The sequence below is a fragment of the Trichosurus vulpecula genome, chromosome 1 (assembly GCF_011100635.1).
Source record: "Trichosurus vulpecula isolate mTriVul1 chromosome 1, mTriVul1.pri, whole genome shotgun sequence".
Taxonomy (NCBI): Eukaryota; Metazoa; Chordata; class Mammalia; order Diprotodontia; family Phalangeridae; genus Trichosurus; species Trichosurus vulpecula.
The window spans coordinates 34,591,761-34,606,196 of NC_050573.1; the positions used below are offsets into that span (position 1 = coordinate 34,591,761).

Genomic DNA, 14,436 nt, shown 5'->3' on the forward strand with positions numbered 1-14,436 from the left:
TTGAGCAGGCGCATGTGGGCTACCTCGTAGCTCTGGAAGCTCTCCCCCTTGAGCTTCTTGTGGGGCTTGCTGGCCTTGAGGACTAGACAAGACAGTTAGCCCACCCCTTGCTGGCATTTTCCCCTGAAGGAGAACCAACCCACAGCATGAGGAAATGTCCTCCATTCTCCCAAGGGAGAATCTATGATTGTGGGGAACACTTGCCCTGAGGGCAAACCCTTCATCTCAGGGAGAGCGGTATCTTCACTCTCCCCTGAAAAAGAGCCTATGGCCCTGAGGGACCCCTGCCTTTTGAGGGACTTGCTTTCTTTCTCCCCTGAATGAGAGAATCTGTAGTCCTGAAGAGATTTCCTAAAAGCTCGATAGACACTTATAGTCCACAGCCTGCAGGAGGGGACTTTGCCTCCATTCTTACCTGAAAGAGAGCCAATGCATGCCTTGGTGTACCTCCCTTTATTCTCTTCAGGGAGAGTCTACAGTCCTGAAGGACCATTTGCCTGGAGGGTCACCTCTTGTGCTCCTGTAGTCCTGGCAGGTTTGCCTCTGTCCTTCCCACAGGGAAAGTCCATAGCCCTGAAGGGCACCTGGATACCCCCCCTAGGTCCTGAATGGCTGTGGAAATGGGCTTCTTCATTCTTTTCCCAAAGAAATGTAGCCTTAGGATACTTCCAACCTTCCCTTTGCCCACAGCCTGAAGTGACCCACTCAGCCTAGAGCAGGGATTCCTAACTATTCCTGCGTCACGGACCCTTTATAATCTGGTGAAACCCTTCTCAGGATTTTGTTATTCAGTTGTTTCAGTCACGTCCCACTCTTTGGGAACCCATTTGGTATGGATACGAGAGTGGTTTGCTATTTCCTTCTCCAGCTCATTTGACAGATGAGGAAACTGAGGCAAACAGGGTTAAGTGACTTGCTTGGGGTCACATAGCTGGTGTCTGAGGCTGGATTTGAACTCCAATCCTCTTGACAGAAAACCTGGCACTTCCTTGCTGCCTCTCCTTCTTAAGACAGTGTTTTTAAATACATAAGATAAAATAGATTAGATTATAATATGGAAATAGTTATTATGTATTTGTGTATATATATAATATATGTATATATGTATTTCCCAGAACCTGAGGTTAAGAACCTCTAGACCTGTCTGTATCCAGGGAGACCCTGGAGTAGGGGTGGTGGGGATCCTCCTGGACAGTGGAAGAAACTAGCCTAAGTGAAATCCACGCACTTACCATGTAATGTTATAAATTATACACAGGGATACGGACTGGTCCTGTGATTTCATAAGTATAGGGAACTCCTGGATGAGGAACTCCCTCCACCATGCAGGTCAGTTCTTTCCTCTGCAACTTCAATAGTCTTAGAGAGTTGCCAAGAGCATTGAGAGGTTAGGTGTCTTGCCAGGGTCCCATAGCCAGTATGGGGCTTGAACCCAAGCCTTCCAGAACTGGAGGCCAGTTCTCTATCCACCTATGTACCTACACAGTGGGGCTAAATGAATATTTGCTGACTGATTTGATTTGTCGGTTATCACCATCCATCACCACCCCTTTACTCCCTAAAAGCAGGGACCACGCCTTATCTCAACTTTGTACCTCCTTCCAGCTTCCAGTACATCAGTGGGCACTTAAATTGGTTTGTAGAATGAATTAAGTTACTTGAGCAGAGATCAGCTAAAAAATAGTGGGAGGGCAGGGAGAAGGATGCTTGAGGGCGGGCATAGAAAGCCTAGAACCTGGTAGAAAGGACTAGATTGGAGCTCTTATTTCCTTATCATTCTGTCATCACTGCCGCAAGAATGACCCAGGTGGGGATGATAAGGTACTCAGATGTCCTTCCGGACCAGCACCATGATTGTTGCTGGCGATAATAATAATGATGACAACTAGGATTTATGTAATACTTTAAGGTTACAAGGCACTTTATGAATATTATCTCATTTTCTCCTCACAACAATGCTGGAAGATTGGGGCTATTATTACCTCATTTTACAGATGAGGAAATGGAGGCAGACAGTGTTAAGTGACTTGCCCAGGGTCACACAGCTAGCAAGTATCTAAGGCTGCATTTGAATACAGGTCTAGCTCTCCAGCAGTAAGAGAAGAGCGGGGATGTAAGAACCCAAGTTTCCCAACTTTTCCCTTCATCCATCCAGGGGTCTATCTTTCCATTATACCGCACTACATTAGCATCAGATTAGAAACTGTTAGTAATTATGGACCACTCCCTGAGGGGTAACTGTACCTTCTTCCTTTTTGGCCTGTTCCTCAAATTCACTCCGATCCATAAGTTTGATGAGTAAGAAGGACTTCAGTTTTGTTTCATGATCATGAATTCGTTCCAGCTCCCTAATCTCCATTTGGTACTGGGAGATATCTTTTTGCCGTCGATCCTTCATGGCAGCCATTCGGGCCATAGCTTCCAGCCTAGGCAGAGAGAGATGCAAAGCTGGGGACCTCAGCAGTTTCCTCCATCCCTATCTCCTTTGAATATTACAGCAGCTCTCCTCTTCCCTGTCTTCCCCTAGAAAAACAAGCTGTCCTTCCCACTTATCAGAGAGACTCAACTTTGTCCCGGGTGAATGCTGGCTCCTAACATAGGAAGTCGAGAAGCTTCAGAAGCTCCCTAATGCTTCTTGGATAACATGCCAACACCTTTGTTTGGACCCTTAAAACCCCTTAACAGTCTGGCTCCATGCTATCTTTGCAGATTGATTTCATCTCCATCTCATATACTCTGGGCTTCAGCCAAACAGACTTACTTGCTATATTCCTCATACATGACATTCCAACTCTCAGTTCCATGTCTTTGTACAGACTGCTCCTCCTGCCTGGAATGCACGATGAACTGATTTGTTTGCCTCTTATTTGGACCTCTCCCTCCCACATAGCCAGCATTTATAAAGTCCTTTAAGGTTTTCCAAGTACTTTACAAATGTTAACTCATCTGATCCTTACAACCACCCTACGAGGTAAGCACTATCATCTTCATTATATAGATGAGAAAACTGAGGTTGAAAGTGTCGAATGAAGTGACATTTCCAGAAACACATAGCTAGCAAATATCTGAGGCAGGATTCCAACTCTAGTCTTCCTAACTCCCAAGTCTTGCACTCTATCCACTGTACCACCTAGGTTGCCATAAAGGTTCAGACTCAGGTACCACCAGCTTATACATGAAGCCATGCCTGATTTCTCTCCCAAAATCTCTGCTAAATTGTTAGTCCTTTGCATATCTACCCTGGAAAATTACTATGTATATCTAGGGTACCACATAAGACTGTAAGTGCTGGAAAAGCACCAATTTTGGTAGAGGGGATTTCCTTTAAAAATGGCCCCTTGCACCAATGAAATTACAGGTCCAGTCCCTATCTTATAATATGTCCTATGTTTACTTAACTTTCTAAATAGATGGTACAAAGGATAGAGTTAGGAAAATCTAAGTTGGAATTCTGCTCCAGACTTTTACTAGCTGTGTGACCCTGAGCAAGTCACTTCATTTATCACTTTCAACTTCAGTTTCCTAATCTGCAAAATGGAGATGATAACAGCACCTTCCTCACAAAGTTGTGGCTGAGGATCAAATAAAGATAATATATATAAAGCACTTTGCCAACCATAAAGGGCTAGATGTTAGCTATTATTGTGCTCTATCTTGCTAGTGGAATATAAGCTCATGGAGGGCAGAAACTCCATTTTTGTCCCTGTATCATCAGTGCCCAAGCATAGTGCATGGCATACAGGAGGCCTCAAAAATAAGTTGGATTGGATTGGACTGTTTTGTTTTGTTTTGAATTGTAATTCTCTGAAACCTGTTGCTTCTTGGCAGCTCATGGTGTGGTTGACAAGGGTACATGGGAAGGCAGTGAGCTCTTATTCCCACCAAAGACACATTTTGTTCAATGCCCTATCACTCCTAGAGGATACAAGAATAGACCCAAGAATATCAGAGTATATCTTCTCAATTCTCACCATCCCATTTTACAAATAAGGAAACTGGAACCCAGAGAGCTGAAAGGAACTTCCCAAGGCCACAGAGTTAAGTTAGAACCAAGGTCCCCCAGAATCTAACTTTCCCTCATTTAAGCTAGTCCTTGCCAAATCGGTCTTGATATTATTACATCTTAATAGAAAAGTAATAGAATTGGTTACTCCCAAACCTATCTCAGTACTCACTGAAACCAGACAGGATTTGCTCAAAAGTTAAAAACATGAATAGTGCCTGTTCAGCAGACTTTATTGGCTGGTAGGTAATTCAATTCAATGAGCATTTATTAAGTGACTACTGTGTGCTAGGCACTCTCTTCTAGGTTTTGGCAATAAACAAAGTGAAATTGTTTCTTCCCTTAAGGGGCTTACATTCTACCGAGGAGAAAAAAACCCACATACACAGATCAGTGAGCCCTTCCATCCCCAAATCAGTTGATCATATCCTAAAAAGGGAAAGGACTTAAGAAAGGGAGGTGGGATAAAACAGCATTGTTTAGAAAGGGGTGTTACAAATTTATGTCACTGAAATTAAGAGAAGATGGAAGCAGCAGAGGCAGACGGTGGTAAATGGGAAATGGGAAGATATGCTCTTCTCTTCACTAGGAAAGATAAGGATAAAATGAGAAAGAGAATAATAAAGGCAACTAAAAGAACTTGAGGTTGGCAGGATAATGGGAGGGTTACTGGATCTCTTTCCATGGTTATTGGGAGGAGACCTGGATCAGATTTGTGTAATCAAAACAAACCACAAGAACAAAGTGCTGACAGAAAAGAAGGGAGGAAAAAGAACGTAAAAGAGCTTAATGGGGAAAAAATATAGACTTAACAAGTATGACTCTAAATGTAAATGGATTAAATTCCCGAATTTAAAAAACAGTGATGGAATGGATAAAAAAAAACCTAACTATGTACAGCATACAAGAAGAACATTTACAACATAGTGAAAATAAGGAGATAGAACTAATTTTATTGTTCTTCAGTTCAAACCAATTGATTAAGATTAGTCAGTTGCAGATTCAGACCTTATCCCATGTCCTTTCCCAGTAGCCCACAAACTTTTCTGCTGGGGAAGGGTATGTTATTTTCTAGCCCTCATGGTTGAAATAGAGGAAGCTATTAACATCTCTTCTCCCCAGCATCCAGTAGGGCTTCCTAGTGAGATTTCAGGTCTCAGAGTAACAAGGCTCTTTGTTACTCTGGTAACAAGGTAGCATCTGCCAGTCCTTAGGGAGGATTCAGTCAGACTATTATTGTCATAACACCAAATCATTTACAAGGCAAGACTCTTCTACACTGTTTCTCTATCCTAAATCCAAAGTACCTCAAGTTATCCAGACTTGGCAGACAAATGGAGGGTTCCTAACCTCCCAAGCTTATAGCCCAGCTCCTTTTATGAGAAAACAAAGACAAGAGCTTTGACATTATGAGACAGCTCTTGATGAAAACGGTGCCTTATGGGGAGCACTCAAGGTGGCTGCAGCAAATTTCTGAGTTTGATCTCCCTTCTAGCTGCAGAGGAAGACAGAGAACAATGGTGGTTATCCTCATTTGACAGAAAAAAAAATGAGGAAATAAGAGGCTGATAGAATGGTTCAAGACCCCATTATAAGAAAGGAAGTGTGAAAACCATAGACATAACCCAGAGTTCTGGACTGGCTGCCCGCTACCCTTCTTCTGCCCTTTCTTTTTTAAACAACAAACAGCAACAATTGTAAGTGAGTTTAAAGTAGTTCTTCACTTTAAGTAAGCTCCATTGAACATTTGAACCTAATATATATTTATAATAAATATATAATAAAATAACCCCTGATTCATTAAACTTGAGATTTGAATTTCAGGTGACAGATATAATTCCATGTTGGTTAGCCTCTAACTAGCCATGTGACCTTGGGCAAATCACTTGACCTCCTTGGCCCTCAATCTCTTTATCAGTAAAATGAGGGAGTTGGACCAAATGAGGAGTTTAAGTGACTTGCCCAAGGTCACACAGGTAGTAACCATCAGAGGTAGGATGTGAACATTAGCAGTGCCCTTGCCACTGAACCATTTTAATTCTAAACTCAAAAAAGATGCAAGTTGAGGGAACCAAACCCCAGAAATTGGGAACCCAGTGAAGTCAAGGGAGCCTTAAACCTTCAATTGAATATTTTAAATGTTTATTAAGCACCTATTATGTGCAAAACACGTAAGTGTGAGGTAATATGGTACAGCAGTAAAGGAGTCAGGAAGACCTGATTTTAAATCCTTCCTCTGGTACTATGACCCTAGCCAAGTCACTCATCTCTCCGTGCTTCAGGCCACCCTTTAGAATCTAGGTTTCTATGTGCATTGATGGAGGGAGTTCCCATACCAGGACTTCCCCATGCTGACAAAATTATAGCCTCTTCCCATATATGAATATAAGCAAGTCATTGTGCTAGGCACTACGGATGCACAGTCCAAGAGTCTCCAAAGTATTAAAAATAGGATCATAATATCATAGACTTAGAGCTAGAAGAGATCTCAAAGGAAATCTAATCCAACTCCCTCATCTTACAAATGAAGAAACTGAGACCTAGAATTATTGGCCATTGGCCCAAGGTCATGCAGGTAGCAGCAGAACCTAGATTTGAACCCAGGACTGCAGAATACGGAACTCCTAGGACCCAAAATTACTATTCCCAGAACTATAAAAGCCAGGAACCCATGGGCTTAGCTATCATATTCACCCTCTTCTGTACTGAAGGTCTCCAGAATGGCTGGCTGGCTGGCTGGATAGATAGATAGATAGATAGATAGATAGATAGATAGATAGATAGATAGATAGATAGATAGATAGATAGATAGATAGATAGATGGATGGATGGATGGATGGACAGATAAATAGATATATGGATGGATAGATAGGATCATAGGTTACCATTTTTGGTACTAGAAGTACAGAGGGGAATTTTTTCCCTATGCAAACACACCTCTAATTTTTTCATAGAACTCTACGGTGTTCTATTGGATTCTTTTTACAGAAAGACTTTGTCCTAAAGCCAACTTTGCCCCTCAAAAAACAAACATTAATTTATAGGCAACACAAACCTTTCCACACAAAAAAGACACAACCTCTGTATAACCAAAATGGAGTTGAATTTTTTTCCCCTCTAGTCCAAGGAGGAAGGCAGATTCTCAGCCAAGCCCCACAAAAGTCCCTTCCCATCCTGCCATTTTTCTCTCCCTGCCTACCGCTGGTTGTAAGCTTGCGTAGACTGTTCAATTGCCACATGCATCGTTCTCTTCTGCATCACAAGCCGCCGATGGAGCTCCTGGTAGACATGGTCATATGCTGCCTTCTCAAACCGCAGATCCTCTATGGCATTCCGGAGCTTGAAATTGGTGGTTAGCATCGTGTCAAAGTGGACAGTGACCTACCCAAGAGACTACCTGTCAGGGTTTAGTGGGAAAAGGGAGAGACAGCTCTGCATGGAAATATGACGTGTGGCTCTCAAGTACCAAGATAAAGAATTTAGAGCTGGAAGACATCTCAGAGGCCATCTAGTCCAACTCATTCATTTTGCAGAGGGAGAAACTAAGGAAAGTGACTTATCCAAAGTCAACTGGAAGTAAGCAGCCGACCTGGGTTTTGAGCCCAGCTCCTCTGCCTCCCAGTCTAGAGCTCCTTCCCCTATATCAGCTGCCTCTCATGCAAGAAGTTTAAAGATATTCCCTTTCCTCCCCTTTGGAAACTGGAGCTGGGATCTTGTGGTCACTGCCCTAAGAAGTGTTCCGGTCTTTCTGGTCGAATGGCTTCTTTCTTGGAATCCCAGAATCTCCCAGTGGCCATCCACCCCTGAACTGAAAAAGAACCTCCTTTCCATCCCACCCAGCATGTGGTCACCCAGCATTTTCTTAGAGATTACAGTGAGGCAGGAGCCGATTGCTCCCCAGGCAGGCCAGTACACTTTGTCATGCTCTCTCTGCTGGGAAGTTTTTCCTATATTCACTCCTAAACTGTCCTCTTGGTAACTTTTACCCATGGCTGCTAGTTTTAACTTGGTGGAAGGAAGGAAGCAGAATCTTCTTTCACATGCTAACCTTTGGGACTCTTCAAGTCTTTGAAGAGAGCCCTCAGGCCCCCACCCACCAACCCACTAAGACCCCCCAGACTATTTTCTAAGCTAAACAACACTACTTCCTTCTACAGACCCTCCACCTGGAATGATCAGGAGTCTATTCCGTGTCCTTATTGCTCTTCTCTGGACATGCTCCAGCTTATGCATGTCCTTTCCTCATGTGTGGTGCCAATTAGCTCATTCCCTGTGCCAGTGGAAGAAGAGAAGGGGTCCAGTTCAGGAGGATTGCAGCTTTATTTTTAGGGACCAGAACCATGATAAAATTGGTATAGGGAATTTCCAGGGAGAAAGCTCCCTCAACCATTGCAGACTGGCCCTTACTCTAAAGCTTAAAGGCTTCGAGAATTGCCTGAGGCATTAAGAAGTGAAATTATTTGCCCAGAGTCACACAGCCAAGTGTGTGAACAGCCAGAACTGTCTCTCTACTATGTATCTCTAGACAGTGAGTAACGGTTAAAAAAAATTTTCATTTGGCTTCAAAATGTGCTCCATCACCAGAGTCATCCTGTGAATAATACTTGGTACTTTTCAAAAGATATTCCCAGAGAAGAATTCATTTGATTCTCACAACACGCACCTAGGACATAGGTAGGTTAAAGACAGTACTGCGTGGGAAAGTGCCCAGAAAACCCGGGTTCTCCTTTTGGGTTGGTCACTAACAGCTGACATTCTATAGGGAGGGGGGAAAACAACCACAGGGACACAGAATGTCCATACAAAATAGGTACCCTGTGATGTCAAGGGGTGAGAAGGGGGAAATGATAACTGGAAAATGGAAGGTCCCACCTGAGGTACACTTTAAAAAGCAGTAAGGATCATAGTATTACCTCCTTTAGACACCCTGAGAGCCCCTGGCTCACCCTCTTTTCCCTCTACTAAACTGGGGTCCCAGGAAAGGACCTGGTTTTTGTTGTTCGGTCATATCTGACTCCATGTGACCCCATTTGGGATTTTCTTGGCAGAGATATTAGAGTGGTTTTCCATTTCCTTCTCCAACTCATTTTACAGATGAGAAAACTGAGGCAAACAAGGCTAAGTGACTTGCCCGGGGTCATATAACTAGTAAGTGTCTGAGGCCAGATTTGAACTCAGGAAGACTGAGTCTTCCTGACATGAGGAACAATGCTCTATGCACTATGGCGCCACCCAGCTGCCCCATAGAAGTTGCTTATCCCTCACTGGGCATTTTCCAGTGGGTTCCTTCTCCAAAGGGAAGCTGCATTTTAAGCCTGGAGGATCACTAAGAAATAAAGGGCATTGTTATTGACAGTTACATTTCGGATACCAAGGAGATGGTAGGAGAACTATTTAGGGGGAACTCAGAGAAATTCCAGGGACTCTGAGATCGTGTTCTTTACGCTGGGCAGGCAGCAACTAATGTGAGATGAAAGCCCATAAAGAAAGTCATTTCCCTGCAGAGCATTAGGACTTGACTCCAGGCCCCCCTGAAATTATTAGCCAAATTTCCATGAGCTCCTCTCTCTTCCCCAGAAGTCCCCTGGATGTCAAATAATAACTTGGCTTTTCTGAGCACTTTAAGGTTAACAATGGTCCTCCAGCTTCACAATTCTGTAAGTAGGGAGTATGAATATGATCCCCACACTTTACAAATGAAGAAAATGAGACAGCATGAGATCATAGGATCCCAGGTCCAGAGCTAGGCTTCCAGAAGTCATAGACTCTCATCCCCTATCTTTTATAGAGGAGGAACCCCATAGACACAAGGACTTGATCAAAGTCACAGAGGTGCCAATTAGCTCATTCCCTGTGCCAGTGGGAAAAAAGAAGGGGTCCAGCTCAAGAGGACTGTGGCTTTATTTTTAAGGACCAGAACCATGATGGAATTGGTATAGAGAATTACCAGGGAGAAAGCTCCCTCAACCATTGCAGACTGCTTCTTGGTACTTGAGAGCCACACACCAACTGTCAGAGGTAGGATTTGAACTCAGGTCCTCTGACTGCCCAAATGCAGCTCTTTTCTCATTGCATCCTATTATGTCCACTGCAGGGAAAAGGGGTGATTTGGGTAGTGAGGCCAATGATGTCACTTACCAGATTCAAATGGGTCTCCAGAATAGAAATTTGCTTTTGTAACCTCCGGGGGTTTTGGGTTTGTTGTATTTTCACCAAGATCCGTTTTTGTGTCAAGATTTTGTTTTCTATGTCCATTATCTTGGAGTGAGGGTGGAGGGTAAGGAAGAGGAAGAAAAGAAATCCAGCTGTATTGAGATCCGCACAAATTTTGCCCATTTTTTTTTATACTTAGGGACCCATGATTTGTTTCCCATGACAGTGAAGCATAATGGAGTGACTTCTCCTGCACCAGTGCAGATCCCAAACCCTTTGTGACTAGGTGGTGACTTTTAAGAGCTGATATGGTAGAAAAATATGCCACATCACCCTCTGGCCACCAGCAATCCTGGCAATGAACTACTATAAACCTAGGTGGGCTGGTCCTTGTACAATCAACACACACACACACACACACACACACACACACACACACACACACACCCCACACACACCACACACACCACATATACACACACACAGCCAATCAACAATCAAGCCATTAACAGTAATAATAATAATGATAATAATACCTGACATTTCCATAATGCTTTGATGTTTACAGAGCACTTTTCATATATTATCTCATTTGACACTTACAACAACCCTATGAAGGTTATTAAGGTTATTTTACAGAATTTCCCCCTCCCCCAAGATTTTACAGATTGAAATTTACACATAGATTTACATTGTACATATGAGAAAACTGAGGCTGTGAGTGATAGAATGACTTGCCTAGGAATATACAACTGGTAGGTGTCTGAGGTGGGATTTGAACTCAGGTCTTCCTGACTCTGAATCCAGTACTCTATCTTCTGTGCCACTGAACTGTCTCTGAGCATTTATTATGTTTCAGGCATGGCATGGCAGATAAGAGAGCTGAACTGGGCATTAGGAAGACCTGAGTTCAAGCTGGATCTCTGACACATCCTGACAAGTCATGTTAACCCCTCAGGGCCCCCAGGCAACTTTAGTCTAAAACTCTCCCATCCAGAGCAGTTGCTGATCTGCCATAATAAAAGAAGTTTCAGTTTGGGAGCTCACCAATAAAATCCCAGGGAAGGAAGGAAGGGAGAGAGAGAGAGAGAGAGAGAGAGAGAGAGAGAGAGAGAGAGAGATAGGAAAGAGAGGGGAAAGAGAGGGGAGAGAGAGGAAAGAAAGAAAGAAAGAAAGAAAGAAAGAAAGAAAGAAAGAAAGAAAGAAAGAAAGAAAGAAAGAAAGAAAGAAAGAAAGAAAGAAAGAAAATTGTGTGTCTGGCAATGGAGATACAAAGACAAGAGGGAACCAGTTCTTGTTCTCATCTCATAGAGGAAATTGCACAGGCCACATCACATTGCAAATGAGGAATTACATGGGGACATGTCACCAAGAGGCTGCCAAATGAGAAAACTATGATGAGAAAAAATGGTGGGATGCTCATGTACTGAGAGCTCAGGAAAACCAATGAGCAGCCTGTGGGCCCCATGAGCATCCATGCCATGTCAAGGAAACTTGCAGAAGGCCCCCAGCATCAGGTAGATTCCTCTTGTGGAGAATTCATGGGAAGCGTGATCTGCATGTGTCACTGGAGAAAACTCTCAAATTGGTGAGATTACAGATTCATTGGAATTGAGGAGTCTTGTTTCTATGTCTTATTTCCTCCAATCAATTAAAATTATTATTAATAATAGTTAGAATTTATATAGCCCTTACTATGCTAAGCATTTTATAAATATCTCATTTGACTCTCACAACAACCATGGGATGTGGGTGCTATTATTATCCCCCCTTTACAGATAAAGAAACTGAGGCAGAGGTGATGTGACTTGCCCAGGGTCACACAGCTATCAAGAGTCTAAGGGTAGGTTTGAACTCAGGTCTTCCTGATACCAAGCCCAGCCTTCTATTTTCTAGGCCACCTAACCACCTCCAAATTTGCATTCAATGAAAGGCTGAAAATAATCCCTGCCCTCAAGGAGCTCACATTCTCACATGGGCAGACAAAATGTGAATAACTAGGTACATACAACATCTGTATAGAGCAAAGAGAAGGTTGTTCCAGAGGGAAGGCAATAGTAGCAGGGGAGAGGGGGAAAGTCTCCTGCAGAAGGTGGGATTTGATCTGCGTCTTAAAGGAAGCCAGGAAGGGAAGGTGAGGGGGGAAAGCATTCCAGGTATGGGGCATAGCATAGTGCAAAAACAGAGTCAGAAGAAAGAAGATCCTGTTGGAGGAATAGCAAGGAGTCCAGAATAGCTGATCATGGAGTGTGAGTGTGTACATGGGAGTAATGTGTAAAAAGACGGAAAAGGTAGGAAGGAGCCAGACAGTGAAGGACCTCAAATGCCAAAAGAGGACTATCTCTGATCCTATAGGTATTAGGGAGATGCTAGAACTGACTGAGTAGGGCAGTGACATGGTCAGACCTTGCTTTAGGAAAATTATTTTGAAGTGAAAGATGGATTAGAGTGGGGAGAGAGTTGAGGCAGGGAGATGAGTCAGCAGGCTACAGCAATAGTAGAAATATGTGGTGATGAGAGCCTGCACCAGAGTAGCGAAACTGCCACTACCTCTCGTATTGCCTGGGGAGCAAAGAGAACATTTATGACAGATGTGCTCAAGATAGAAATGAGATTTGGCAACACATTAGATATGTGGGGTGCATGTGAGTGAGGAATCAAAAATAAAACCAAAGCTGTAAGCCTGAGTGACTAAAAGGATGGTTTTACCTTAACAGTAACAGAGGAGTTAGGAAGAGAGAAGGCTGGGGGCTGGGAAGCAGAAAATTGGGGGTAGAGGTAGATAGAGTTCTGTTTTAGACGTGTTGATTTTGAGATGCCTACAGGGCATGCAGTTTGAGATATTGAAAAGGCAGTTGATGATGAGAGACTAGAGCTCAGGAGACAGACTAAGCCTGGATATATAGACTAGGGAATTATCTGCCTAGATATGATAACTCAATCCAGGTGGTAAGGGGAGGGGGTGGCAGTGATGAGAGCACCAAGCAAGATAATATAGAAGGAGAAGAAAAAATTGTACAAGACAGAGTTTTGAGGGACATCCACAGTTAGCAGGAGAAATCTGAATGAAGATCCAGCAAGGGAGAGTGAGAAGTGGTCAGACAGGTAGGAGAAGCAGGAGGGGAAATATGAAAATAGAGGAGAAAGAGATCTAGAAAGAGATCATTATAAAGTGTCAAAAGCTACCAAGAGGTCAAGAAGAAAAGGCCTTCAGATTTGGCAATTAAGAAATCACTGGTAACTTTGGAGAGAGTAGAATGGTGAAGTTGGAAGTCAGATTGCAGAGGTTTAGAAGAGAGTGAGAAGAAATATAAAGAAGATAAACAACTTTCCCGAGGAGTTTAGCCTCAAGGGGGAGCATAGATAAAAGATAATAGCCATGGAGAAATGGTCAGATCAAAAGAAGGGGTTTTTTTAAAGATGGTAGAGAAATATACATATCTGTAGAGAGAGGGCATGGAGCCAGTAGATAGGGGGATATTGAAGAACACAGAGAGAGAGTGGGAATGATTGAGGGAGTAATTTGTTGAAAAAAATAGGAGGGAGTGGGATCATGGGTGCACATGAAGGAGTTTTCCTTGGCAAGAAGAAAAATCACCTCTTTATTGTAGCCAGGACTGACAGAGGAGATGGTGGCAGATGTCTGAGTGATTCGAGATGAGTAGGAGGAGAGAAGAGCTCTTTGTGAAAGACAGTAATTTTTTTCAGTAAAGTATAAGGTGAAGTCCTCAGCCTAGAGGGTGGAAGGTGGGTGGAATACTTGAGGAGAGACAAAAAGGTTTGGAATAGACTCTGTGGTGATTGGAATAGTGAATTGACTTTGGAAGGAGTAAGAGGATTGCCTTGCCACAGTGAAGGCAGAGCTGATAATATGTAACACACTTTTGGATGGGCCTAATTGGCACAGTTTTTATCAGTTTATTCAGCAGCAAACAAAGACAGAGGAGGCAGATGGCAGCAGTAACCCAGGGATGGGTTTTGAGAAGCTGTGACAGGCAATATAAGATACTGAAGTAAGAATTCCAGGCTCACAGATCTACAATTGGGAAGGATATTCAAGGCCATCTAGTCAAACCCCTGCTTCCTTATTTTACAGGTGAGGAAATGAAGGCCCAAAGAAGTGAGAGGACTTCCCTAAGACCACAAAGTCAATTAGTCAATGGGCAAACAGCTGTGTACAAAGAAGCTATTTACAGGAAAAGTAAGAAAGTAAGAGGAGGGAGAGAGAGGGAGGGAGAGAGAGAGAGAGAGAGAAGGAAAGAAAGAAGGAAGGAAGGAAA

General features: G+C 43.1%; 1 protein-coding gene across 1 annotated transcript in view; it reads right to left on the minus strand.

Annotated features, from left to right (window-relative positions):
* The window catches only part of CCDC63 (coiled-coil domain containing 63), a 40,686-nt gene that overhangs the window by 7,309 nt on the left and 18,941 nt on the right, over nt 1-14,436 (minus strand). The window contains exons 3-6 of the mRNA XM_036764289.1: nt 10,142-10,261; nt 7,203-7,384; nt 2,245-2,426; nt 13-82 (exon numbers count right to left, since the gene is read on the minus strand). Coding sequence (XP_036620184.1) covers nt 13-82; nt 2,245-2,426; nt 7,203-7,384; nt 10,142-10,261 — 554 coding nt within the window. The remainder of the gene's footprint in view (nt 1-12; nt 83-2,244; nt 2,427-7,202; nt 7,385-10,141; nt 10,262-14,436) is intronic.